General features: G+C 42.1%; 1 protein-coding gene across 2 annotated transcripts; it reads left to right on the plus strand.

Annotated features, from left to right (window-relative positions):
- On the plus strand, positions 1-24799 carry duox (dual oxidase). 2 transcript variants are annotated; one of them, XM_064313882.1, is made up of 34 exons: positions 1-199; positions 556-662; positions 1030-1113; positions 1368-1532; positions 3413-3600; positions 4149-4350; positions 5168-5334; positions 5749-5812; positions 6276-6372; positions 7053-7143; positions 7836-7938; positions 8267-8439; positions 9358-9533; positions 9718-9836; positions 10306-10443; positions 10867-10980; positions 11632-11837; positions 12189-12380; positions 12855-13080; positions 13255-13348; positions 13629-13804; positions 14016-14082; positions 14213-14296; positions 15828-16006; positions 16853-17095; positions 17293-17392; positions 17625-17674; positions 17831-17958; positions 18484-18637; positions 19273-19505; positions 20002-20160; positions 20377-20532; positions 20733-20861; positions 24305-24799. In XM_064313882.1, exons 2-34 carry the CDS (start codon positions 593-595, stop codon positions 24425-24427), a joined length of 4650 nt encoding a protein of 1549 aa, XP_064169952.1. In that variant the 5' UTR covers positions 1-199; positions 556-592; the 3' UTR covers positions 24428-24799. The 2 variants fall into 2 exon arrangements, with proteins under 2 accessions (XP_064169952.1, XP_064169953.1); XM_064313883.1 differs by having other exon boundaries at positions 2-199; positions 16865-17095.
- Positions 24800-25925: the final 1126 nt, after the last annotated feature.

Raw genomic sequence — 25925 nt, forward strand, 5'->3', positions numbered from 1 at the left:
TAGCAATTACTGGGCCTGTACCGTTTCTGGGAATCCGCCTCTCACTACTGGTGTAGACATTTCCAGTGAAGCTACCTTTGCCTTTGAAGCTACCTATATGCGATAGCTGCTATTTTGTTTGTCTTTCTCTGTTCACCCTACAGCCAATTTCAATGTACCACGATCCGTTCCTCTGCAGTAGTTAATTCGTCGGATTCAGGTGAGATGCCTTTAAAAAAAATATTCATCGAAACATTTTAGACTTTTGTATCCTTATGTGTATTCCAAAGAAGAAAAATCTTATAGTGTTTAAGAAATAAATTTACCAGACGCTGTCCCGCTACAAACCCTCATTCCCCACCTGCCAAGAAGACAAGCGAAGCCAACGTGCCGCAGCGTTGTCCCAGCGGTGATCAGTTTTTTTTTACTCAACAAGATTCTCTGATAATGCTTGGCGTCATCTTTTGAAAACATAAGGCATCGCTTTCGATTAAAGAAGACTCAAATGAGCCTACCTAGGCATTCCACCGTAGACAAGCACATAAGTGGTCTAAAGTTACTTTTGTGTTTTCTTAGAGAAAGAGGTTCTACTTGGGTGGGTCTCTTTGCAAGAATGGATTTGCGTAATTCAGCACCGTGCTTCTTCGCCGAATTACTGGTAATATTAATGATCAAAACCACATGTAAGTATTTATGAGACGGATTTTGTTGCACGTGTTACATTACAGGCATTTAGCAGACGCTCTTATCCAGAGCGACTTACACAATTTTTTACATAGCATTTACATTGTATCGAATTATACAGCTGGATATATACTGAAGCAATGCAGGTTAAGTACGTTGCTCAAGGGTACAACGGCAGTGTCTAAAGGGGAATGGAACCTGCGACCTTAGGTTACAAGACCAACTCCTTAGCCATTATACTACACTGCTGCACATGTAGATAACATTCGTAAACCTAATCGAGCATCTAGGCAGATGGTGTAACAGCAGTCTTGTTATAAAACTATCATTTTGTAACAATAACCACGAGAAATATTATTGCTACAGGTTGTCTGTCCAGTATCACTTGGGAAGTGCAACGCTTTGATGGTTGGTATAATAATTTGGCCAATCACAATCGAGGTGCTGCAGGTAATAAACATTCCCTGGAAATTCGCCGTTTTCACGTTGTATATATTTCCGAGCCATATATTTGTTAAATATTTTGCTTTTGTTCTGTACGCTAACACTTGTATAGTATAAACGAGCTGGTAGCACAATCCTCCATCGCTTCTGGCTCAAATTTACCTGGTATCCGTGAGCATCTTTTGAATCGTTATTTTTCATATGTGAAATTGCCCAAGACATAACTGCAATGATGAATCGTTATTTAAAATTATACGCAGGTTCTCCTCTCACGCGCCTTCTTCCTGCACGATATTCGGACGGCGTGTATCAGCCTCTCGACGAGCCCCAGTTACCTAATACACGCGAGGTCAGCAATGTTGCCATGAGTGGCCCTTCTGGTTGGCCCTCCATGCGGAACAAGACTGTCCTCTCAGTATTTTTTGGTAAGTTCTTAAGTTTTACAAACCTGACCTATGTCGATATTCAGGACGAACGTTAAAGCTTTGCAAAAGTGGAGTCGTAATGCATTTGCCTTACCATTGACCTATTGATCTATTGTAGAAACTGAACAATGTAGTGAGGAAGATCAAATGAGAACATCTGCTTTACTATTTTCATATATATTTTTACCACAAGAGGGCAGGCGAGAACGATTAGAGAATGGATGGGACTATTGATATAATTAAATTTTAAATACTTTGCATAAATGTAGGCAATATAAATTCAACTATTTAACTACAACTTTATGCTGAAATATGACTTATTATTGGCTATACTCAGGCATTCAGCATTAGGTAGCCACCGTGTTAGCATTTTTGCTCTCAAAAAACCTGTCCCATGAGAACTAAGACCTGTCAGTATTGCATTATCAGCTTTTCTACATCAGAAAACAATTAAATTAGGTTGATTATAAACTATTTACTGCAACATGGCTTTTAAGAATACTCTTATGGTCATTCATTTCAGACTCCTAGTTTCATTGTGCCCCATTCACTTGTCCCATGCACGTAATACCCAGATAAAACCCACACAAACACAGGGAGAGCATCCAAACCCCACACCGAAAGGGCCCACAGGCAAGATTCATACTCTTGTGGAAAATTAGCCCATATTGTAGGTCAAAACTCAAACACAGTTTTGTAGGCCAGTCAACTTAATCTGCATTTCTCATAAAGTGTGTATGAATCAAAATGACCCAGCATGTGTTATATTAGATCGAATACGGTGATTTGTTTTAACAGCATGCATAGTACTTAAATAGAAACTATAATAGAAAATTATAATACTTTTTTTTCTCACCTGCACAATCAGTATGTAGCTGCTCATGTGTCTGTTTGTATGTTTTCCTTGTGTAAATACGTACAAAGAAAACAAGCAGAAACTGCCACACTACATATTGCTTTATGGAGAAGTAAATACTTTTTCAGTGCAAATTCAGCCTGAGGTGTTTCCCCCATCTGATTGTCATTTGTTCTTTACAGATATGCTCCTATGAATTTTCTGCTCTCTGATCCTCTCACAACAGACTTTTGTAGTTTTTGTAGCATGGCTAAATCTCAGAGTAACTGTGGTGTTACGTTATAGAAAAGTTGCATTAACACAATTTGACATTTTTCTTCCCCTCTCAACGGGGATTTGTGTAATGTTGCTTTAGTAAGAAGCGCTATAAAAATGCAAATTAATTGATCACTGTGCTTCCAGAGCAGTGGTTGTTCACCCGTGGCCCAATGTGTTGTCCAGTGCATTTATTAGGAAGTGCATTTTTTTCCCATCAATAAATATTGATCCACCTTTTATTGCCCCATCATTTATGATACCACCAATGGGGGAAAAAATGTGATACTGCATTAGGCACCATTCACTCCCCCCCCCCCCCCCCCCCCCTCATTTACAGCCAACTAAAGGGTGTAAGACAATGTACTGCACTGTACCTTCCTCGATGTTCTTGGAATGTAAACTCATACAATCACCGTAGTTTTTACAGGTAAGTTAAAAAAGTTAACCTCTTTGAGGATAGCCCCATGTAAGTGTGGCAAAAACAAATTGATTCTACATGTAGGTTTTTACCTAATGAGGTTGAGAGAACTGCAATCTGGGTGGCATGCTTATTTAAAGTGTCCAGTGATGTAATTCAGCATTTAATTGAAATAAGTAATAATTTGCATGATAATCAGAATGATACATCTTACTGCATATCCCCCATTGACAGGGTTTTTTTTTCTTGTTGGATGTTATAAAATTCTATCAAGTTCTTAATTGTTGTTGTTAATGAACACTGTAGAAGGTTAATTTGACTGTGTGTCTGTTTTCCATGGTTACCCAGGTTACCACGTTGTGTTTGAGATTGTCGACTCCAGACATTCTGGCTGCCCGCCAGAATTTATGGACATTTCGGTTCCAAAAGGTGATCCCGTTTTTGATCCCAATGCTACCGGAAAGACACTGCTTCCATTCCAGCGGGGCCAGTGGGCCAAAGACACCAGCCAGAGCCCCAACAACCCCCGTACACAGGTACCAGGGCGTGGGTTATACTGTATAGGGCCTTTCAGGGGAGATTTCTCGACATGGCAGCAGTGTTTCTCCATTCCTATCCAGAAACCAATAGTTTATAAACAAAACTGCTCAATTATATGACTCATGCTGTGATATTTCAGCATTTTAGTGTTGTATACTTAAATTTTAGCAGAGTCTGCATTTCAAATCAAGGAGGGCCATGGTCCAGCGCTGTTTTGATGACAGTGAGATATCTTTATGCTGTAAAGTAAGATTGTTCCAAGCACAGATAAATGTAATTGGTAGTTTTGTCAAATTTTGTTATATTTCACATGCTTGAAGCAGATTAACTTTAACACTATTCTTCATTCTTTCAAAGCATTCATCTCAAGTCTTCTGTTTTCCATTGCAGTGTGCAGTAATAATTCAAATGATCATTTGCACACTGCGTATGTGACTGTGTCGACATGCCAGTTTTACTGTGGTCCCGGGGTCAAGATGAACAGACGAATGAGTGACCGGGCCCCTTTAGCATAACGATCCCGGGACCCTCCGTTCTCCCCCAGGTAAACCATGTGACCGCCTGGATAGACGGAAGCTCCATCTACGGATCGTCCAGTTCCTGGTGTGATGCCCTGCGGAGCTTCTCGGGCGGCCGCTTGGCCATGGCGCCTCTGCAGAACCTCCCCAGGCAGTCTGACCATCTCTACTTTATGTGGAACTCCGCAGACCCCTCTACTGGAGAGCATGGGAGGCATGGGCTCTATGGTAAGGACCCCTCTCCCCACCTGCCGCTGTGGTACAGCGGCTAGGAAACTGCTCGGAGGTCGCAGGCAACGTAAGGTAATCTAACCTGAATTGCTTTAGTAAATTGTCCAGCAGTATAGTTCATACACATGTAAGCTGTGTAAAATAAGGGAATATATTAATCAAATGAATAATGGCAAGCAGTGCAGTATTCCATTTCCAGAAAAGAATGCACAGAAGAGAAATCACAGGATGTTCCTTTGAAAAGCCAGTTTTATGGAGAACATAGATTCATTTTTGATTGTCACACTTGTGCTTAAATAACTGATTTGATCTGTAGAGCTCCTTGATAAGAGGGTGCAACAAATTAACGTCTAGCCATATGATCAAGTTTTGTTTCTTGGATAAGAAATGAGTTTCTCTTCAGGAATTTGACACTGTCATCACAACATGGGAATCATATCCCCTTCAAATGAATCCTGCAGTATGTTAAATGATTTGGTTTCAAAATCTTGCTCTGAATCTCAAATAAGCCTTAATCTTTGAAATTGGTCATACGGACTGTTGTTGATTACTAAAAGGGGTGGAAAACATTGTCCTTAAGTATTGAGTTATGGCCATTAGTTTACTGAAAATATACATGAACTGACATCACCATGACAATCTGGTTATGGTACATGGTTATATTTAAGTAAAGAAAACCAGTTAAACTGTACTCTAAGCTTTATATTTTTGGTGGTTACCATTCGCAAAGGCATGGAAATCTAGAAGATCTTGTTCAGAGTAAAAACGGCATATTCAGTGTACCCACCCTATCCCTGTGTTTTTTATTTTCTAGAATTTGGGAATGCCAGGGGCAATGAGAATGTGTTCACAGTGGCAGAGGGGATTATCTGGTTTAGATACCACAATTACCTGGTCTCCGAGATGCAAGTACAACACCCGTCGTGGTCAGATGAAGAACTGTTTCAAAACGCCAGGAAAAGGGTTATTGCCACATTCCAGGTACAACCCCCTCTTTTCTTACCATTGACCGTATAATTAATGTGTCAGCTGCAGCTGCCTGGACACAAAAGCAGCAATGATTTTAATGGATGTGAGTCAAATGGCACTGCTAACTCACCTCTGTTCTGAGGTTCCATCTTGTCTTGATCTCCTGCCATTTGCTCACTAGAGTTCTACAGAGCTTTCAACAAAATCACTGTGCTAATTTGCCTTAGGTCTATTAGTTCCAACTAAATGCAGTTTTCAGCAATTGGTTCAAATGTTTGATTGTCAGGAAAACAGTCAAATTGTAGAGAACAAAAGAGTGGAGGCAAATTGTTTTGTTTTTTTTAAGCTGCTGGATTTGTATGACACAGTTTATTTCACATGAATATCATTTTAGGAAATGTGAGTTTGTATTTCTTATCCTTTCAGAATATTGTATTTTATGAATGGCTGCCAGTCTACCTGGGGAGTGAGACTGTACCTTCCTACCCTGGTGAGAGTACCTCTAATTTTTCATGTGTGCAAGACTATCGCAGAATACAGCAGGACATGTATACATTAAGGTGTGCATTTGTGTGAGTGTGTACAAGTGCTTCTATGACACAAGAATGAGCTGTCACCAGTGGTGATGTCAGAATTTCAAGAGATTATACCTTCATTATGGAAAGTGCTCACAACACATGGTGTAAACATTTTTTCCAAGCACATTCAGTGAGTTAACAGCATCTCGGAGCATTCACAATCAGTACAAATATAGCATTTACGTGTTCTCTATGGTGATCAGTCTTTCATTGACTAATCACCAAGTGACTAACGGAATGTAATGCAATAACATCGCTTGCGGAAACCCAAATGCATATGTTCAGCATTTCACAGGATTAGTTGTCATGAATACAAATGTGTATCTCCAAAGTGTGGTTTGTTATGGGCTAGTTATGTCCCCTCTCATCTTACAGGATACCAGAAATATGTGGATCCTGGGATCTCACCAGAATTTCAGGCAGCTGCCATGAGGTTTGGATCCACTATGGTTCCCCCTGGTGTTTACATGAGGTAATTTTCTGTTATTTTCCTGAAAATACAGTCTATTTGCCACTGGTCGTGACTCAAGCCTACACTGTGATTGTCTATTATTTTTGCATAATGATTGCTAGGCTTACGTTTCCATAAATAGTTTTATTGCACTGCTCTGTACAGTATACTTTTGTGCTAGGCTGATGTTCACTTCAGGTTTTACATTCAAATAACTGATATGTGAATTGCCTCGCTACATGCTTGCTGACTGACTGACTCACTCACTCACACACAAGTGGGCGCGCACACACACACGCACACACTCACACACACAAACACACTCATGCGCACACTGGGTTTGATGGGTACAGTTTGACATACTGCCACTGCACCCTTGGGAAAATAAATCAATCTTATTTTATCTTTATGTAAGGTGTGTAGTATGATCGATAAGGTTTTTTTGATAGACATTTCAAAATATATGTGATGTATTACACAAGCAATTCAAAGAGTACAGTGCAATTGGATAGATAAGAAGATATTATTGTTCCTTCTTTGGCTTTGAAAAGCATTTAGTGTGTAAAATGCATCTACTGTATATGAGTGCTTCTCAATCTTGATTCTTTGAAATAGAAGCAAAGTAAAGCTAGCCTCCTTCGATTTCAGGCTTGCAACACACTTAAGCCTTTATCAGAAATGCGTGTTTATTTTGGCCACAGGAACAGGACCTGCCACTATCGGCACATTATCAATATCGATGGAAGCACCGCTCCAGCCCTACGTGTGTGCAACAGCTTCTGGAACAGAAAGGTAACTTACTGCATGTCTGATCCATAAGCCAACAAATCAGGCTTACCGGACTAAAGCACCTCAAAACTGCTGCCCTCAAGCACTGCACATTTTAATATGTCTAATATGAAGGTTTCAGTATTTGGGCTTAGACCCCAAGTCTTGATAATGGGTCCACTTACTGGATCCTGTGTTTCCCAACTTGTTGAGGTCACAGGACAGATTTACTGCAGGAGCTGGTTGTCAAAAGAGAAGTGAGCGGAGCTCATGGTGCAGAAGACATTTCTGGCAATCATTTTGACTACAGGAAAATCAGGCCTTTGCTGAGGATTTCCCCTGTTTCCTTCAGTGACTCTTGGGTATTCTTGGCCTTAACCTTTCAAGTTGCACATTGACAATAATTACACAGTTTGAATGAAAAGCTGCAGATTGTGTGCTACATTCAGCAAAGCATTCGATCCATGCTCCTTTAAGGCCATTAGCCTTATATTGTGGCCTATCACTATGGTCCTTATTGGAATTAAGACTTCATTCACTGACAGGTTCACTTAAGACAGGTAGCTTGTCCGTAAAGAAACCATGTCAGAAACAGGACAAGATGACATGGGTGTAAGTAGTGGCGATGTCGGAGGAGTGAACGTTAGCAGGCAGCAGGGGTCCTGGGCCAGGTCCAGGTGGAGGTCCCTCTGACTGCGACTGTTTGTGCATCGCAGAACCCGAACCTGCAGGTGAGCCAGGATGTGGATGACCTCATCATGGGCATGGCCTCGCAGATTGCAGAGAGAGAAGACAACATCATTGTGGAAGATTTAAGAGGTCATTGTTGTTTTGTTTTTCTTTTAATCTGTTTATTTATTAATAATGGACGCCTGCAGTTTAATTGTGGTTATTTGACTTGCCTAACCAGCCCAGTCTCACAATCCAGTGGGACGGTTCTCACATAGCTCCTTTATTTGCTGATGTTACAAGTTTCTACAAGGAACCTTAGCTGAACAAGACGTTACAGAGTCATCTCTTTAAAAATCCACTGTGAATTATATAGTTCCATCATCCTCATAAATTTTAAATAAATCAGGTGCTTCTGCTCCACGGTTCTGTTTAAGCAACACAATCACTTGTCCTTCATTCTCTGGTCTATGGCTAGATTACATGTACGGTCCTTTACTGTTCTCCCGAACTGACCTGGTGGCCCTGACCATCCAGAGGGGCAGGGACTCTGGCCTGCCCAGCTACAACCAGGCCCGCGTGGCATTCAACCTAAAGCCAGTCACCAGGTGGGAGGAAATCAACCCCGAGCTGAACCGGACTAGTCCACAGGTAAGGGCAGCGGAGAGGCAAACCACAGTACAGGCTGGTAATGCCAGAGGCCAAAACCAGACTAAGACCTGTTTCCATGAGCCCTTGACTGACACCCCATACGTCAAGACCCTGCCTGACCCTAACCCTGTTCAAAAGGCGACACTCCTTGAGACCAAGTCCAAGTCCTAATTTGCTGTCATGCAGACCCCAGCCAAGGCCCAGAGTGCCAAATACCAGGACTAAACAGGATCTAGAAAGACCTAACTCTAATCTTTTTATCTAGCTTGTTCTCCTTTATCCTTATCTTTGGAATGCTTACATCATAACTATTCCATTGCTGCAATGTCTGTTTGAAAGGGCACATTCTAACAGGTGTGTCCTCCAAAAGGCTTGCAACCTGCCACTCTCTCTTCTTATCCTACAATCCGCTAATTTAGCTCTGTACATATTACCCAGAAACACTAGTGGGAACTATTACTGTAAGGCAAGGACTACCAAGCTGACTCGATCTCTCCCTCCCTGTTTGATGCTATGGTGTTCTCCCAGAACTGGGGAGATGTTTGTGCTCAAAAAACCCAGCTGAGATGCTGCCTTAAAAATTATACTGCACGTAGCAAAAAATAAAGACTTTGTAAGAAGTCTTGTAAATTCATTACAAATGAATGTAATGTAATGTAAGATCGTTTTATGGAATTTAAATTACAGTGTAAGAGGCTGTTAGATTATTATTCTGCTACATTTGGCAATCTTAATCTGCTTTATTATAAATACAACAGAAAGACCAGAGGTACTAAACCATTATGCTTCCTAATAGCAACCAGCATTAAAGTAGAGTATGTACTTAGCAGAGGTGTCATATTTACCAAAAGTTTCCACAAAAAGCAGGACAGGAACTGCAAAAGACTTTCCCTCATGTTCTTACATTTACTTTTACAGTTGTTCCAGGATCTGGCTGCACTCTATGGTAATGACATTTCCAAACTGGAGCTGTTCCCAGGGGGGCTCCTGGAGTCCTGGGGGGCCCCGGGGCCTGTTTTCTCCTCCATAATTCTCGACCAGTTTCTGCGCATCAGGAATGGAGACCGCTTTTGGTTTGAGAATGTTCAAAATGGGTAAAAAAAAAGTAAAAACATTCATCTTGTTAAAGGTTACTTGTTCACTTGAACAATTGCTGGAAAAACAGATGGACCCTTACAGTATGTCTTGGAAAGGAGGTGTAACTTGTTCAGCTTGCACTTTTTCCACTTTCTCCTGGCTCAGGAGATGTGAGATTTTATTATTTTCTTTTTTTCCCAGTTTGTTCACATCTGAGGAGATAGAAGCCGTTCGTGATACCACCTTCCATGATGTGCTAATCGCTGTTACCAGCGCAGAACCAGGGGACATCCAGAAGAATGTTTTCCTGTGGGAAGACGGTAAATGTTATTCAGATGTTGGTTGTCACAAAATTAAATTTATGTACACATTAACACCTAAATGCATGTATGTGTATGGTGCACATTTAATCTTGTTCAATCAAGTTCAGAGATTTGGAAGTAGAAATTGTGACCATTTTAATTGTCTTGCTAAGATGAGTGACTGTTTAACTGAACAATTGTCATCTGGGTTACCCTGTGGGTCATAGAAAATAACAGGCAGCCAGGTTGAGCATTTGCATAGAATACAGTCTAGCTTTCTGTGCAATGGATAATGAAACTGAAGTCTTAATTTTTTAAAATGTTTAACTCCATATAATTACAAGAAAGGAGGTCTCAGCACTTTAATCAAGCCTAGCGTTTACAGTATGATCATCATGGCACACGTTGATATCATGTATGTTGATTTCATGGCAGCCTGTGCCTGGAAAACATGTGTGGTGTGAAAACTCATCTTTGCATCACACAGGTGATCCCTGTCCACAGCCTCAGCAGATACATGTAAATCACCTCCAGCCCTGCACCAACGCCACCACCCTCGACTACTTTGAAGGCAGCCAAGCTGGATATGGGATCACTATTGCGGCCTTGATACTCCTACCTTTCGGTGTGCCTTTGTATCATTCTATATACACCCGACCTCAAGGATGCTGTGTCTTTGAAGTCGTTCAGCTATTACTGGAAAAATATAGAAAACTATGATTGATTCACACAATGAACAGTAGAGCTTGGGGGGTAAGGAATTCAAATAAGACGGCATCAAAGACCTAACTATAAACAATTTATAAATTTAACTATATAACTTGTTTATATTAATTTAACTGGTCGGCCACCTTGGGTTTATAACTTTTTGGAGCAGAGTGACTAAAAGAAACAATGCTGAATTTTTTTGGTTATAAAAAATAAAAGTGAGACAGATCAGATGGTTGGTTTTTAGTAGGTTTTTTCATATTGTCTGTGAAAGGTTCAGAGTGTAATTTTACCACTCTTTCTGTCTCTCTCTCTGTCTCTCTTTCTCTTCTCCTTAAAGTATGTTATCTCTTTGCTGGTCTGGTGGCTTATTTCCGTAAGTCCAAGTTCAAGAGGTTTCAGAAGATGCAGCGGGCTGTAGATAGCAAAGAGGAACTGGCTGTGGGAATCTCAGGTAAGCAGAGCGGAAGGCCCTATACTGATGCACAGATTACCTGCTGTAACCAGATGGTCAGCTTGGTATTATTTACATTGAATGTTCCTGCTGAGCTGTAGAGTGTCGTGATTTTCTGGTCAACTGTGAACATTCATTAAGGGGTGTGATTAGACAGCTCGTCCATTACTAGCATAGCCACAAAAACAGCACCGATACGTCTTGATAATTGAAGGAAGTCATGAGCTGAGAATATGGTTTGTTTTAAACAAATCTGTGACAGATATCCTCTGGAGGCCTTACGCTATCCTGCATGACTGTATTCAACTAACGGGAAGCTCAAAATGAAACATTTATAAATGTTTAATATTCCATGTATTAGGATGTTATATATAAAAGAAATCCCTGAAGTGAATGAATAGGTTTTGGATCCTCTTTAGCCATGATTTTAGTGGATATCTGGAAACTGTTCATTTCTCTATCCCTTTCTCCTCCTCCTCCTTATGCATATCTCTCTCTTCTTACCTGGCCTCTCTTTCTTTCTCTCCCCTTCTCACTTGCTCTCTCTCTCCATCTTCTCTCTGTCTTGCTTTCTCTCTCCCTCTCTCTCCTCCCTCTCTGTCTTGCTTTCTCTCTCCCTGTCTCCCCCCCCTCTCCCTCCCTTCCTCCTAGCTGCTGAGTGGCAGGGCCCTAAAGAAGCCCTGCGGCCTGTGGCCCTGGATCTGGACTCGCAGAGAAGGCTGCTGGTAATGGACGCCAGTGGCAGCAGCACCCTCCGCTCCCTCCAGCTGGGAGGCCAGAGTCAGCTGGACATTGTCCTCTCCAACAACCTCCATCGACGGGCCCTGCTGCTCAAAGTCCCCAAAGAGTATGACCTGGTGAGGGCAGGCACTGCATGCTGGCCTGCCTCCCAGTGCCGAGCCTTTTCCCTTGAGTGATGGCATTCACTTATCTTTTTACAGGATTCCATTCAGTTATTCTTACAGGGGTCACTTCAGTTACCTTAACAGTGTGAGAGTGAATAGTGTTTTCCATACTTTCTTGAGCTGATTATTCATTTGTGAAATGCTTGCTCGGGCATTGTGCAGATTTATTTTCTGTTGTTTATTTGTTTTTGTCTTTACCTGGCTGTACCCTCTTTTTGCGTCAAACAGACGACAACCGTTTTGGTTCATTAAGCTTTTTTTTCTGCTGTCGCTGCATCCTGAGCTTTCGCTGTCTGGCTTCAGGTGCTGTTTTTTGAGGACGAGAGCAAACGTGCTGAGTTTGTGGGACGTCTGCAGTGTGGCACGCCTGAAGAGGAGCTGGGCGTGGCCGTGGCCGTGAGGGAGATGAGGGAGCAGGAGCTGCTGAAGGAGGCCGTGACCAGAGAGCAGAGAGCAAAGATCGTGGAAACCTTCTTCAGACACGCCTTCGCACAGGTCGGCTCACTCGGGTTGCTCTACGCTCTGCCTCGCTGAGGGATGGTTTCAGGCCGAATATTAATGAAACCTTTCAACAGCTCCTTATCTTTCCATTAGTGCACATTTATGCAAATTCTGTAAAATAATATAACGGGCTTAAATGTGCATTGAGGAAATAGGAATGATTTGCATAAAACGTCCTATGGACCCTGCTCAAATATAAATATTTTCTCATGCAATTTGGGAACATCTGTTGGGAATTGTACAATAAAGACAATTGTTGCTTTGGAAAAATGTGGATACTTGATTTGGTATTGAAATGTTGACTTTTGAATACGACTTATGATAAATATTATCTACTTGGTTGCACCACAGTTAACTTTACTGTGCAATACCAATGTTTCTGCTGTTGTCACTGACTGTCCACTCCCTGACTTGTTAAGCTACTGGTTTCTACAACAATCGTGTTTATCTCTCTGGGTCTTGCTGAAGGTCCTGGATATTGAGAAAAGTGATGCGGGGGATCTGAGTGCCGTACCATGCAGTAGGACCAGGGAAGCTCTCCAGTGTGAGCTTACGGGTGCTGAGCTCGCTAATGCCTTGGGCCTAAAGCCTGACTCTCTCTTTGTGGACTCCATGTTCACTCTGGCTGACAAGGACGGCAACGGCTACCTTTCCTTCCAGGAATTCCTGGATGTCATCGTCATCTTCATGAAAGGCAAGCCCGCAATCTTCAAAGCAGCTCCGTTGACTCAAGCATGCTGCACGAAGCGTGGGACTCCGCTGGTCCCCTGAGATTCATACTTTTTCTTACTTTTCTCTTTTTTGCATTTGTATGCATGCACGTGTACGCGTATGTGTGTATTTATTTATTTCCTGGGGTAATACACAGGTTCCCCTGAGGAAAAGTCCAAGCTTCTGTTCACTATGCATGACATTAGTGGAGATGGTTTCCTGTCCAAAGAGGAGTTCTCCAGATTACTGAGGTGAGGCAGCCAGTTGCAACATAAACACATGGTGAATGCATTGAAAGCCATAAGTATAGCGTCTGAACAGTTATGTTGTAGAAACAAAACTGACACCTTCAGAACCCTGATTTCACTCTCATTCTGTTTGTTACTTTGCTCTTTGTCACCTTATAACTTCCCTTTACTGTGGGGAAGTAAAGCAATTAACTGATTTGGAATATTGAAAAAAACATTTGAAAAAAGGGTTAAGAATGTGAGTGTGAAAGCTTCCCCTTGTCCTTTGTCTGGCGCCCTGTAGGTCTTTCATCGAAATCTCCAGCAACTGCCTCTCCAAGAGCCAGGCGGATAGGGCCATCGAGGCCATGCTGGAAGCCGCTGGCTTCGACAACAAGGAACACATCACCTGGGAGGACTTCCACTTCCTGCTGCGCGACCACGAGAAGGAGCTGCAGTTCGCTCAGCTCAATGTCAAAGGTGCGGGGGCTATTTGTATGGCTTTCGAGCCAGCAATAATGTCTGCTAACGGAGAGCAGATGAAGCTAAACAAACTATGTGTGCAGGTGAAGCTAGTTCTCCTCTTAGGAGCACTGTCTATCTACCTCGCTGTTGGCCTACTCACTGCTCCGTCTTTGGCCACGGTCCACGCCATGTTAGTTTGTCTTGTGTGTCTTGTATGTTCGTACAGGTATGGAGATGCAGGGCAGAAGGCGACCCCACAGGAGCCAGCGCGTGTCCTTCATCACCACAGGAGTGTGAGTTCATGCTGAGGAAACACCAGAGAACAGGGGTGAAGGAGGGGAATTTACAGTGTTACGCTGACTTTTTGGTCAGACATGGTGGAGTGCCAAGTCTGGTGTTGTTCTCTGATCTGTTCTTCCTCAGTCTACAGACCAACATTGACAATAATTTGACCTCCGGCAGTCAGGGGAAAGAGGGGCCAGAACTGCGCAGGAGATTGCCGAAAAAGTATGATTTATTTTCTTGCTTTGCAATTTATTAACAAAGCATTTCCATATTTTGTGAGTTTGGAACACCTACAGTTTCAGAGCTCCTGGCCTTATTTTGGTCTTCGTGTTAGGCCACAGGTGTTAGAATATAGTCCAGGAGGGCCGTAGTGTTTGCTGATTTTCCTTCTGCTTCAACGCCAGTGATTCATTTAAGTCATTGTTTGAAAGGAGTTCGCACATCTTGTTGTCAAGGCCTTAACTTGCTGCTGATTGAAAGGGAACCAAAAATACCCGCAGACATTGTAGCCCTCCAGGATTGCGGTTTGACACCCCAGTAAACAATTTATGATCCCAGTTTCCCACCTAGAGAAAGGCGCATTTGCTTAGTTACAACATGCTACACCAATTCATGCCGGATTCAGCTTTTGCATGTTCATGACCCAAAAGTATTGCTTACAAAGAAACGGGGGGGAAAAAACATCCGACGGAGAGCTTTAGCTTCCCTGCGCTTGTGGTTCAGCCTCTATCTAGACGGGAGCAGTGTGGTTATAACCCATCTGTTTTGCTCCTCATGGTGGTGAGCAGAGTGAAATCACAACCGGGGTGACCTCATAGTCTTTGGCTGGTGACATCCTGATTTTCCTTCCTTGCTTTCTTATTACATACATATCTCATGTGCCTGTACACGTGTGTTTAAGTCAGTAAGTCAGTGGTGAAAGAAAGTAAATCGGGGGCAAAACACATTAAAGGGAATTTCCCAAAACTGTTGATTTTGAAAATGAGGATCACCTGTGGAACGATTTGTAGCGCAAAATGTGGCCTTTTCGTTTAGTTCACTGAAGTAAACTGAACTGAACAAAGCCTAAATGGGGTTTCCTTTAGAAGAAATACAAAGCCAATTATTTTGTGTCCAAATCTGTGTACGCACTTTAGTACCAGTCTAGTGGGAAAGAGACCTATTGCTAGGCTGGGCCGGCTAGTAATTATAAACATTCCCGCCTGTGTACGCAATTTAGCATGGCTTTCCCTCTGGTGACACATGGTAGGAACACTGCTAATAATAACAGGGAATTAGGCATTCTCTACAGCTCTCCATTAATGTGAGGAGCTTAACTCGTGCTGTTAACCCGTAATTGTGTGCCAAGGCACCTGCGACGGTGGTGCAAGTGACGTGCTGGTTGGGCATGAGTGACATCACGTCTGCCAATCTGGGGTTGATCCAGTGATGTCACCTCAATTAGCCCTGCAGTCCTGTGGCTGGGACTTGTTGGGACAGTATTGTTTCATTTGTGAGGCATCAGTCCGTCCTTGCAACAAAACAAAAAAACAAACGTGTTATTTTCTGCGTCTGCCGGTTTGTAAATAACTTGTCCATCTGGCCACGTTTTGATTCCACTTCAGGTCAGTAGAGCGCTTGCTTTCAGGTCATGTGTGCGCCACCATGAAAATAAACCTGACCTCCTGTGGTCCAGCAACCTTATCCCTGATGTATGTATAGGTATGCATACGTACTTGTGCGTAAAGTCACACTCTGGAAATGGCCCTTATAGAGCAGGGTTCAGCAGTCCACATGTGTACGTGAACCCCCGGAGAGAGAGGTACAACAGGAGCCGGCTGCAGCAGAGGATCCAGCAGTTCAAGCGCTTTGTGGAGAACTACCGTCGCCACATCGTCTGCTTCGCCATCATATGTGGAATCACTGCCGGCGTGGCCCTGGAGAGATGCCTCCGTAAGTCCCCCCCCCCCCCCCAAAGATAATAGGCCGTCCTTTAAATGTGACCTGGTTGGTTCAGTGTTGGGACATCAGTGCATATGTTGGGTGACTGTCGTGAACAGAGGCCAACTTTAACACACTGTTGGCTGTACTGTAATCAGCCAATTATCGATAATCTCTCTCTTTCCAATGTTGGTCCAGTAATGCCTTACAACCTTTGAGAATGCTGGCATTCTAAAGGTCCCAGATATGTTTTCCCCAACAGATGTTTCTGCACCTAGAACCAACTGTGGCTCATCTTTGAAAAGGTTAAGTGGCCCTATGCTAACTACCAGCATTGGCACACAGTTGGATTCAAATAATTTGACCAAATACATGACTATCAATCAGCAACCTATGCTCCAAACCAGGTTCATGATAATAGAATAGTAATTTGTGAAGCTTGGTTTGCCCAAGAGTAAATTTACACTAAAAAGTTTTTTGAATGTTTTTTGTTAGCCTGTTGTTTGTGGGCAATGATGGAACATTCTTGCTTGCCCTTTGGCTTGCTAATGAGCAAGCCTAAAATTAGCTTGCTAATACAAAGCAATATAAGGCCAACATTGAGCCAACAGGGTCATGTTAACTGGGTTTCATTTTTCATTTGGTGTCATATTTACTGATTGATTATTGTACAATCATTTCCAAGATCATTAGTGAGCTTTTAAAAAATTTGCATGTGGTGTTTATCTACTCTGGTGCTTCTTTTCTCAAATTTTCTGTAACAGCCAATTGATAGAAATATGCAATTTTCAAATTCTAACTTGATTTAAATGCTTTTTTCTAATCAAATCCTGTGCACCAACAAACTAATACCCCTAGCCCATTCTGTAGACTATGGTTTACTGGCATCGGCCAGTGGCCTCCCGGAAACCAGTGCAGTGGGCATCATTGTCGCCCGCGGCTCGGCTGCTGCCATCTCCTTCCTCTTCCCCTACATGCTGCTGACCGTCTGCCGCAACCTCATCACCCTGGGCCGTGAGACCTTCCTTAACCGCTACATCCCCTTCGACGCCGCCATCGACCTCCACCGCTGGATGGCCATGGCCGCCATCATTCTCACAGGTCTGAGCGTGTAGTATTTCCTACTGAAGAATTCAGGAGCAGGGTACACTGCTTGAAGCAAAGTGAATTAATTAATCAATGTGACAGTTGTGGCGAACCAAGGTTTGAAGAGAAATTTGGAGCATTACCAGCGCTGCCTTTGGACTTATTGTTCCCTTTGAAGCGTCATACTGACTTGACCCCTTTCTGTCCTGCAGTTGTTCACACCCTGGGTCATGCGGTCAATATCTACATCTTCTCTATCTGCAATCTCAGCATCCTTGCCTGTCTGTTTCCCAAAGTTTTTTTCAATGATGGGTAACTACTTTTTCAGATTTCTTTTTTTTGCTGGCATAAAATTTGTATTTGATGAAATTGAGGAAATCTAGTAACTTAACTGTGGTTTCTTATTAAATTATCAGGTTACCTGAATAAGTAGATTATTAGCAATTGAAAACAGCTTATATGTTAATTCCAACCATAAGCACTTTCATATCATACTGTATATAGTTTGACAAATGTTGCATAAGCCTTTTAATGCAATTTTTAGGTCTGAACTTCCACAGAAGTGGTCCTGGTGGTTCTTTCAGACAGTTCCAGGTGGGAAAGCAATAAGGCCTTTTTAGTTTTACAGTAAATGACAAAATAACTGTCATTGGAAGCGAAAAAGCATATTTCTGTGGCATCAGATACTTTGCACATCAGATGTATGGGTTTGTGTGCGTAGATATGTACTCGTGGTTGTGTTTTCCCTAGGCATGACCGGTATTTTGTTGCTTTTCGTCTTGGCCGTCTTGTACGTCTTCGCCTCACGATACTTTCGCCGTATCAGTTTCCGTGGGTTCTGGATCACCCATAAGCTCTATGTGCTTGTCTACACTTTGGTAAGCAGAAAAGTGTGCGTGTGTGTGTGCGCGTGTGTGTGCATGTGTGTGTGTGTGTGTGTGTGTGCAAATTTTTATTTAAAAATTTTTACACAGCATATGTCTGAGGAAAAATACCCTTCAGTAAGAATAAGGAAATACACAGTTAAAAACCATGAACTTCAGGTTTACAAAAGAACATTTCTATGTGAAGTCAGGTTGAGACATGTGAACTTATATTGCCTGCTAAGTTCAAAAATACAACACAACCAAGAATTACATCATCTTTGGGATTTCTGAGCCTAACAAAAACAGAATGTTACTTAAAAATGCTTCTTTAATGATGTAGCTTAACTTAACCACATGATGGTTTTCTGCCAAAGTGGTTTGTGTATGTTGTGGGAACTAAATGCTTGGTCATGGTTTATATGTAGCTAAAGCTGTACGCTTTATGAAAATTTTAATATTTTACTTTGGACTTATGCAACTACAAAATGGTATGATTCATATTAAGTGATTCTGATGCTGTCTCTGTGTCTTTGACAGACTGTCGTCCATGGTAGCTTCGCTCTCCTCCAACAGCCTCGATTCTACATCTACCTGATCCCACCTGCCATCCTCTTCCTTCTGGACAAGCTCATAAGCCTCAACAGGAAGAAGGTGGAGATCCCTGTGGTCAAAGCTGAGCTGCTTCCCTCAGGTAAAAAGGAGAAGATCCAGCCTCTACAGAGAGCGGACCAATCAGAGTCTCAATCACTGATTCTGCAAGTCCCTATTTATAGCTGTCATGTGCTCAATAAGTTGCCCCACAGAAACTGAAAAAAAAATCATTCTGGGAAGCTTTTTGAAATCAATGTTACATTAAAAAAAATCATTTTTGACGTCCTAAACTAGACAAGTATGGGGGGGATTGCTGGGTGCCCACATACCTGCCCCTTTGGCCCTTAATGCCTGATCTGCCCCTTTGATTTGATTTTAAAAATAATATTTTAATTATTGTTGTTATCATTCATTTTCATTCATTTATTTTGGTTAAATATATTCTTTACAATTAATGGGTGATTGTAAAAGATTTATGTGTCCTTTTCTCATTTTGAGCACAAAAGGTTTTTGGACAACTGTTGTATACAAGATATTCCGTCTTTCAGTACAGTGAGATTGATTAAGACATCAAGCTCTTCACAATAGTTCTGCACTCAGTTTAGATATTTCCACAACCATTTTTACCTAGTTTATTTTTAGTATTTTTCTTTTTTGAGTTCCTTCTGATCAAACTTAGACTCTGTGCAGAATATAGAATATGTGATGGCAGCACACTGACTGTCTGCTCTGCAGGTGTGACCTACCTGGAGTTTAAGCGTCCTCAGGGCTTTGTGTACCGGTCGGGACAGTGGGTGCGGATAGCATGCCTGGTCCTGGGCACAGACGAGTATCACCCCTTCACTCTGACCTCGGCCCCCCACGAGAAGAATCTGAGCCTGCACATTCGAGCGGTGGGGCCTTGGACCACTCAGCTGCGTGAGGTCTATGCCCCCGATATGCTAAAACAGCTGGGGGAGAACCCAAAGGTAAGAGCTTGCTTGTGCAGAACCCTACCCCCCAACCAGTCACAACCAGTCACATTACATTACACTTTTTTTTTTTTTTAACCTTGCTCAAGGGCACAACAGCAGTGTCCCTGTTGGGAATTGAACCTGCAACCTTTCAGTTACAAGCTCAATTCTTTAACTATTACACAACACTGCAGCCCTCCTCCTTCGTAAAGACCTGGTCTCTGAGTGAATGGTACATTCCATTGTTCATCTTTGAACAGGATAACACTGAATGTTTCTGGACATTTTCTCAGATGAGTACAACACATCTCTTTTAATAGGGAAGCCCCTTCTCTCCCACACCATGCTCATATTCCACACAAGCACTAGTTGATGTCAGAGTGGCAGTATGTTGAGAACCTTGGGTACTTTGTGTGCTTTGTGGTCTGATGCCCTTCTCTCTCCATCTCAGGCTCTCACTGTGTCCTCCTCTTTGATTGGCTCGTAACAGAACTGTGTCTCTGCTCCACAGCTTTATCTGGACGGGCCCTTTGGGGAGGGGCATCAGGAGTGGAAGAGCTTTGAGGTGTCTGTCCTGGTGGGTGGTGGGATAGGGGTCACTCCATTTGCCTCCATCCTCAAAGACCTGGTGTTCAAGTCCTCAGTGAAGTTCAGGGTTCAGTGCAAAAAAGTGAGTGGATCAACACAGACCAAGAACATAAGAGGTTTTGAAAATAAGAACAGGCCACTTGCCCGTTCAAACCCATCATTTGGCCTGCAGTTTGGAGTATATTGAGCACACTATCACACCTTGTCTTGACCAAACCAAGGGTCTCTGTTTTCAAATTTGTTCTGTGTGTGTGTATTTGTTTGTCTGTATGGGTGTGTGTGGGTATTGCTCCCATAGGTGTACTTCATCTGGGTAACTCGTACCCAGAGACAGTTTGAGTGGGTATCTGACATCATCAGGGAGGTGGAAGAGCAGGACACCCAGGAGCTGGTCTCTGTCCACATCTACATCACACAGCTGGCTGAGAAGTTTGACTTGCGGACCACCATGCTGGTGAGGAGGCCCATTGGATTCATTAGAGTACGGCACAGTGCGTAAACGCTACAAAGATAATGTAGGTAAAGAAGAGGAGGATTAAAAATGTTCTCGTGATGATGATGATGATGCTGATGATGAGGACAGTGATGGTAGTGATTATATTGATGATGTTGATGATGGTGACGGTGGTGCTAATGCCCAGGTTCCTCTTGCAGTATGTGTGTGAGCGGCACTTCCAGAAGGTGTGCAACCGCAGCCTGTTCACTGGCCTGCGCTCCGTCACTCATTTTGGTCGACCGCCGTTCCTGTCCTTCCTCAGCTCTCTCCAGGAGGTCCACCCCGAGGTGAGCCCCGATGGGTCCTCAAGGCTTTGAGGAGGAGGACAAGGAGGAGGCCTCTTTTCAAACAGCTTCTTTTGAGCTCAAACTGATACTGAAACTGACTCTGAATTTTATAGTAAAGCACACATCTCTCCTAATGGTAAAAATGAATAACATGGTCTGGTTTCGAATCCAGGCTGTGCCAGTACCAGTGGCCTGCATCTATGTGGGGTGATTTTTAATTAGCTCTAACATTTCCAAGGAATGGGAGGGCTTCTAGCTTTGCTCAGGGGTGAGAGCTGGTGATGACCGAATCTCATCACATACAGGACCAATGACCCCCACTGGTTGATGGGGCACCTGGCAGTTCCCTGCTGAGATGCACATGACTTGGTCTTCTCTGACTCATTTCATGTCATGTCTAGGACAGTTTCAATTGCCAGAGAAGCAATTGCCAGTTTTTGGCTGGTAAAAATGATCACAGTCTGGGAACTTTAAGGCTTTCTGGACATTCTAGCTTAGAATTTAAAGATATAGGCTATTTAAGCACAATGCTACGATTTTTGTAATTTCAAAACCACACCAAGATGCCGTCTGAAGCTGCCACAAATAATGATACAAGACCGTGACCATTTAATGCTTAATGCTCACACACAGACAGCACAGATTTTTTTTTTTCAACTTGTCATGCAAGGCATTGGTATATTTGTATATTGAATCGTTATGATAATTTTTATTTTCAAATAGTTTTCTACATCCAGAAATGTTGTCATTGTAAGAGGGAAATTAAACTGGGACCCAGAAAAGGCTGGCATTTGAACGAGCCGGCATGCTGGGGCGCAGCCTGTACTTCAAAGGACCCGAGAGCCTTGTGGTAAAACAATAAGCTACTCGGATTTCCTCGGGATGAGCAGGCCATTTGGCTCTCTGGACTGTTACCCTCTGGACAAGATTGAGATAAGAGGAACTGAACTGGTTGTTTATGGTTGTGTGAGCAAGTTGTTGGCTCTCTGGAATGTTACCACCTGGATACAACTAAGATAAGGGGAACTAGTCTCTTTGCCTGTGGTTGTGGGTGTGGGTGTTTTGGGGTCATAAAGGGTGAAATGACCGGCCACATGGCGGGACAATACCACAGTGCCCTCATTTGGGCCCCTCTGACATTACACTTTGTATTTCTTTTCTGGATCTGGACTATAAACCATCTGTATATCCTATTTACAAACCCCGGAAAACCTTACAAACCATGCACATGTGTTCATTGTATTATTGTATTATGCCTTATGTAATAACATGGATTGCGTGTACAATGGTTAAACAGAAGGGTATTTTCATGACAACTGCACCATAATATTACATCCACTTGGCATGTTTGGTATGTACATGTTCACCATAAATCAAGCCATTGAATGAAATATGTTTCATACCAAATAGAATTTGAAAAAACATAGTTTTTTCCTGAGTTATTGAAACTAACACAATGGAATGTCCTCTCTGGTAATCATCTCCTTTTCCCCATTTCCCCACCAATTGTTTTAACAACCGCCTCCAAATGGTGGGGGCCGGAATTAGAGATTTATGATTCGGCCAGGTTAATTTATGGTAATGCCGCCTAGACCAAACGCGGGATTTGGCTTAAAAGGAAGGGAGACAAAGCAATCGAGGAAGGTCGTAACCGTTCCCACACTACACAAACGCTGCGTTGTGTGTAGATGCACAAGGAAGATCGTAATCGACTTCCCACAGTGCACATACGCTGTGCGCTGTGTGTAGATAGACCGGGAAGATCGTAAACGACTTCCCCACGTTACACATAATCTGTGTGGTGTGTGTAGATTCACAAGGAAGATCGTAATCGACTTCCCACAGTGCACATACTATGTGCGCTGTGTGTAGATAGCCAAGGAAGATCGCAATCGACTTCCCGCACTGCGCATACTCGGTGTTCTGTGTGTAGCTAAACAGGCTGGTAAGAACTCTTTTACTCTGTATTTATGTTTTTTAACCCTCATAATTGAATATATAATATATTGAATTTAAAGATAACAACCTACCTGCCTGTTAAATAAATTCTTCTTATTTTAATTTGCGTGGTCTTCATGACTCTAATCCATTTTATTTTCTTTTCAGCCGAAATTCTGTTTAAATACTCAGGGGGGCAATTATGACTAGGACCTACTGATCAGGGGTCTAGTACAGTAAACGTCTTTAGTGGGGTCTTCAAGTTAGATAGGTGACCACGATCTGCCTGTTAAGGGATTGGTGGTATTGGTTCTGGTGTTTTGGGTTAAGAGAACCCATGGGCGTAGTACGCCGGTTCTTGTCAAATTCGCCTTAAGGAGCCCGATAGATACGCACCGTCCTGGGCTCATAACTATCGATGCATTATCCATGTAAACCAGGCATGGAAGGCATGTATTATGGTGGTCAGCCTCCTACCCTCTGGATTCCTCGCCTAACTGAGATTTAACAATAATGCTAAACCCGGGAGCATATATTGAGGAATGATGGCACAAGATAGAGTCGAGTGTAACCACTCCCAAGTTCCACGTATAGTTAACCTCAAATTTTAAATTATCATGTAATATGGAGTCAGATTAACACGAGAGTAAAACATAGTAACTGTTACGCTTTCTTGCTGTGGTCACGGATATATCTGTTGTGTTATTCCGCGTATTTGTGAATATTCTGATGCTCCCATTGGAATATTGACAGTCCGGCGACAGATCAGATATATCTCTGATGACAGCATAGCCCCGTTTGCGAACGGAGAGTAACCAGAATGCTACTGATCCGTTTCAGGCCAGTTTTAAGCGGGATATGAAGCAGCGCCTTCATATCTAACCCGTGGCAACGGAACCAGTGCATTCTTAATTATAATTGTGCCCTGTTCTTACGAACAGAGGAAAAATAACTAACATCTCCGGTTTTGAATCACACCAGCCAAGGGAGAACACGCGATACCTTCCCCTCCAGCTACAAACCCTCATTGGTCTAGCTGTGAGGTGTTTACATCATATAACATTAAACACACGGTAAACCTATTGTGCACACACTGATAAGAGATAAGACTGGAATTATAATCATTTGTTGGGCAAACAAAATTTGTTGGGCAAACAAGTGCATTACTACATCAGAGTTCACACTAAGATTTTTTTTATTTTTTTGGCTGGTGATAATATTTCCAGACGCATTCACCAGCAAAAATAAAAAAATCTTAGCGTGAACTCTGATGTAGTAATGCACTTGTCTCTCATGCACTAACTTAAAGCGTATGCATTAGCTATACTTTTACTGTAGCTTTTTGTGAATTCTAGATGGGCTCATATACTAGGCTACTTTTAACTTCACGTCTGCTACAGTCCATTCTATATTTAAACAGGTTGCTATATTTGAACAAATGTTCAGTTTGTGGGTTCTCTGTACAGGAACATGAGCGGCCTCTTTTTTCTGACCTCTTTTTCTAGGTGGGCAAAATTGGGGTGTTCAGCTGTGGACCCCCTGGCCTGACCAAGAATGTGGAGAAAGCCTGTCAGCAGATGAACAAGCGTGACCAGACTCACTTTATGCACCACTTTGAGAATTTTTAACTTGGCAACAGATTGGCTGTACATGGCCACCATTTTACTATGAAGGAATATACCCCAAAGAAGGAAACCATAGAAATGCTAATGTGAACCTTCTTGTGCAGTACAGCTTTAGAATGCAAGCTCCATATCAGAGGAGTACAATCCATGTGTATTAAATAGAATACAGTGTGAAATTCACTATTTTCAAAGTATGTATCTAAAATTTTAATAATAGGGAATTTCATGGTTTTTAATAATTTATAAAATAATAATATAATTTCATGATTAATTCATGATTGGGCAGTTGTTAACATTGATTTCTTAATTGCTGATCAAATCTCTGGAGTACTCAGTGGAGGAATTTTGAACAATAAAATGTACATTTCTTACAAATCTGTTGTACATTATTTCATTTTTACAATGTTACTGAGAGGAAAATGACATTTCAGGCATGTTTTGCACCCTGCTGTGGTGTGGGGTTTACCTGCATTTTATTGGAAAACAGCTGTGGTTACCTTGCCCATCCAAAGGTTTCGTATGAAAGTAAATGGACTGACTCTGCCCTACAGAAAATATAGTCCTATTGCTGATTTTCTTCTCAGATAATTCTTGCTGAATATAAATATATATAAATAAAACAGAATTTTATCAATGAGCAGCCAAAGCTTCACATGCTTTGAAGATTAATATACCCTCCTGGTGAGTAGTTTCAGACAGATTCAGGTTTAAACAGAAAAGCCCTAGAACCTAAGCTTGACAGAAGGGATAAGAAGATGCTTCCATAAAAATATTTACTGGAATTTTATTTTGACAATTGCTTTTTACTGAAAATAATTGCATGGCAAACATGCAATAGGCTCAAATGATGCTTTATATGCGTTCATTATAATATATTTGTTTTCTACTGAAAGCGAACATCGGGTTGCTTTTCTTCAAGTGTGAAGGTAAGCCAGCATAACTTGCTGTAGACAAAGGTTGACAAAAACCATATTTTAACAAAAGCAAATGGGAATGTGAAAGGATTTTTTGTGAATCCACACTGCATAGGAGCTCTCAGTGATATTGGCAGTATTGCTGTAAATACAGAATTTAATTTGTTAAGTTAATGGCCTTGACTGTGTCAGTGCCAGCCTGTGTTGCATGGGTTATGTCCCTAAGCGTCCATATACATCAATCCCAGCATTTTCCAGTAACCACAGAGTTCAATGCTCTTAACTTTGAGTAATCAGTTAAAGCAAAAGTGGTTGCTATAGGGGATACTATTTTGTTTCATTAGCTGCGCACCATCATAGGTTATTTTGTTGCTCTTTAAGGTGCAAAGAATTTACAATTTAGTCATTTAGCATACCTCTTTATCCAAAGGGACTAAATGAAAGTGCATTTTGCATAGTAAGCAAACAATGCAAGAACTAGAGATAAGTATAGTTACACTCCATCAAGGTGTTACCTCAATATCTTGTGAGATAAATGGAGGGAAGGGCTATTTATTTATATATAGATATAAACATGCGAAACATGG

Source organism: Anguilla rostrata, chromosome 16, assembly GCF_018555375.3.
Source record: "Anguilla rostrata isolate EN2019 chromosome 16, ASM1855537v3, whole genome shotgun sequence".
In the NCBI taxonomy this organism is placed as follows: Eukaryota; Metazoa; Chordata; class Actinopteri; order Anguilliformes; family Anguillidae; genus Anguilla; species Anguilla rostrata.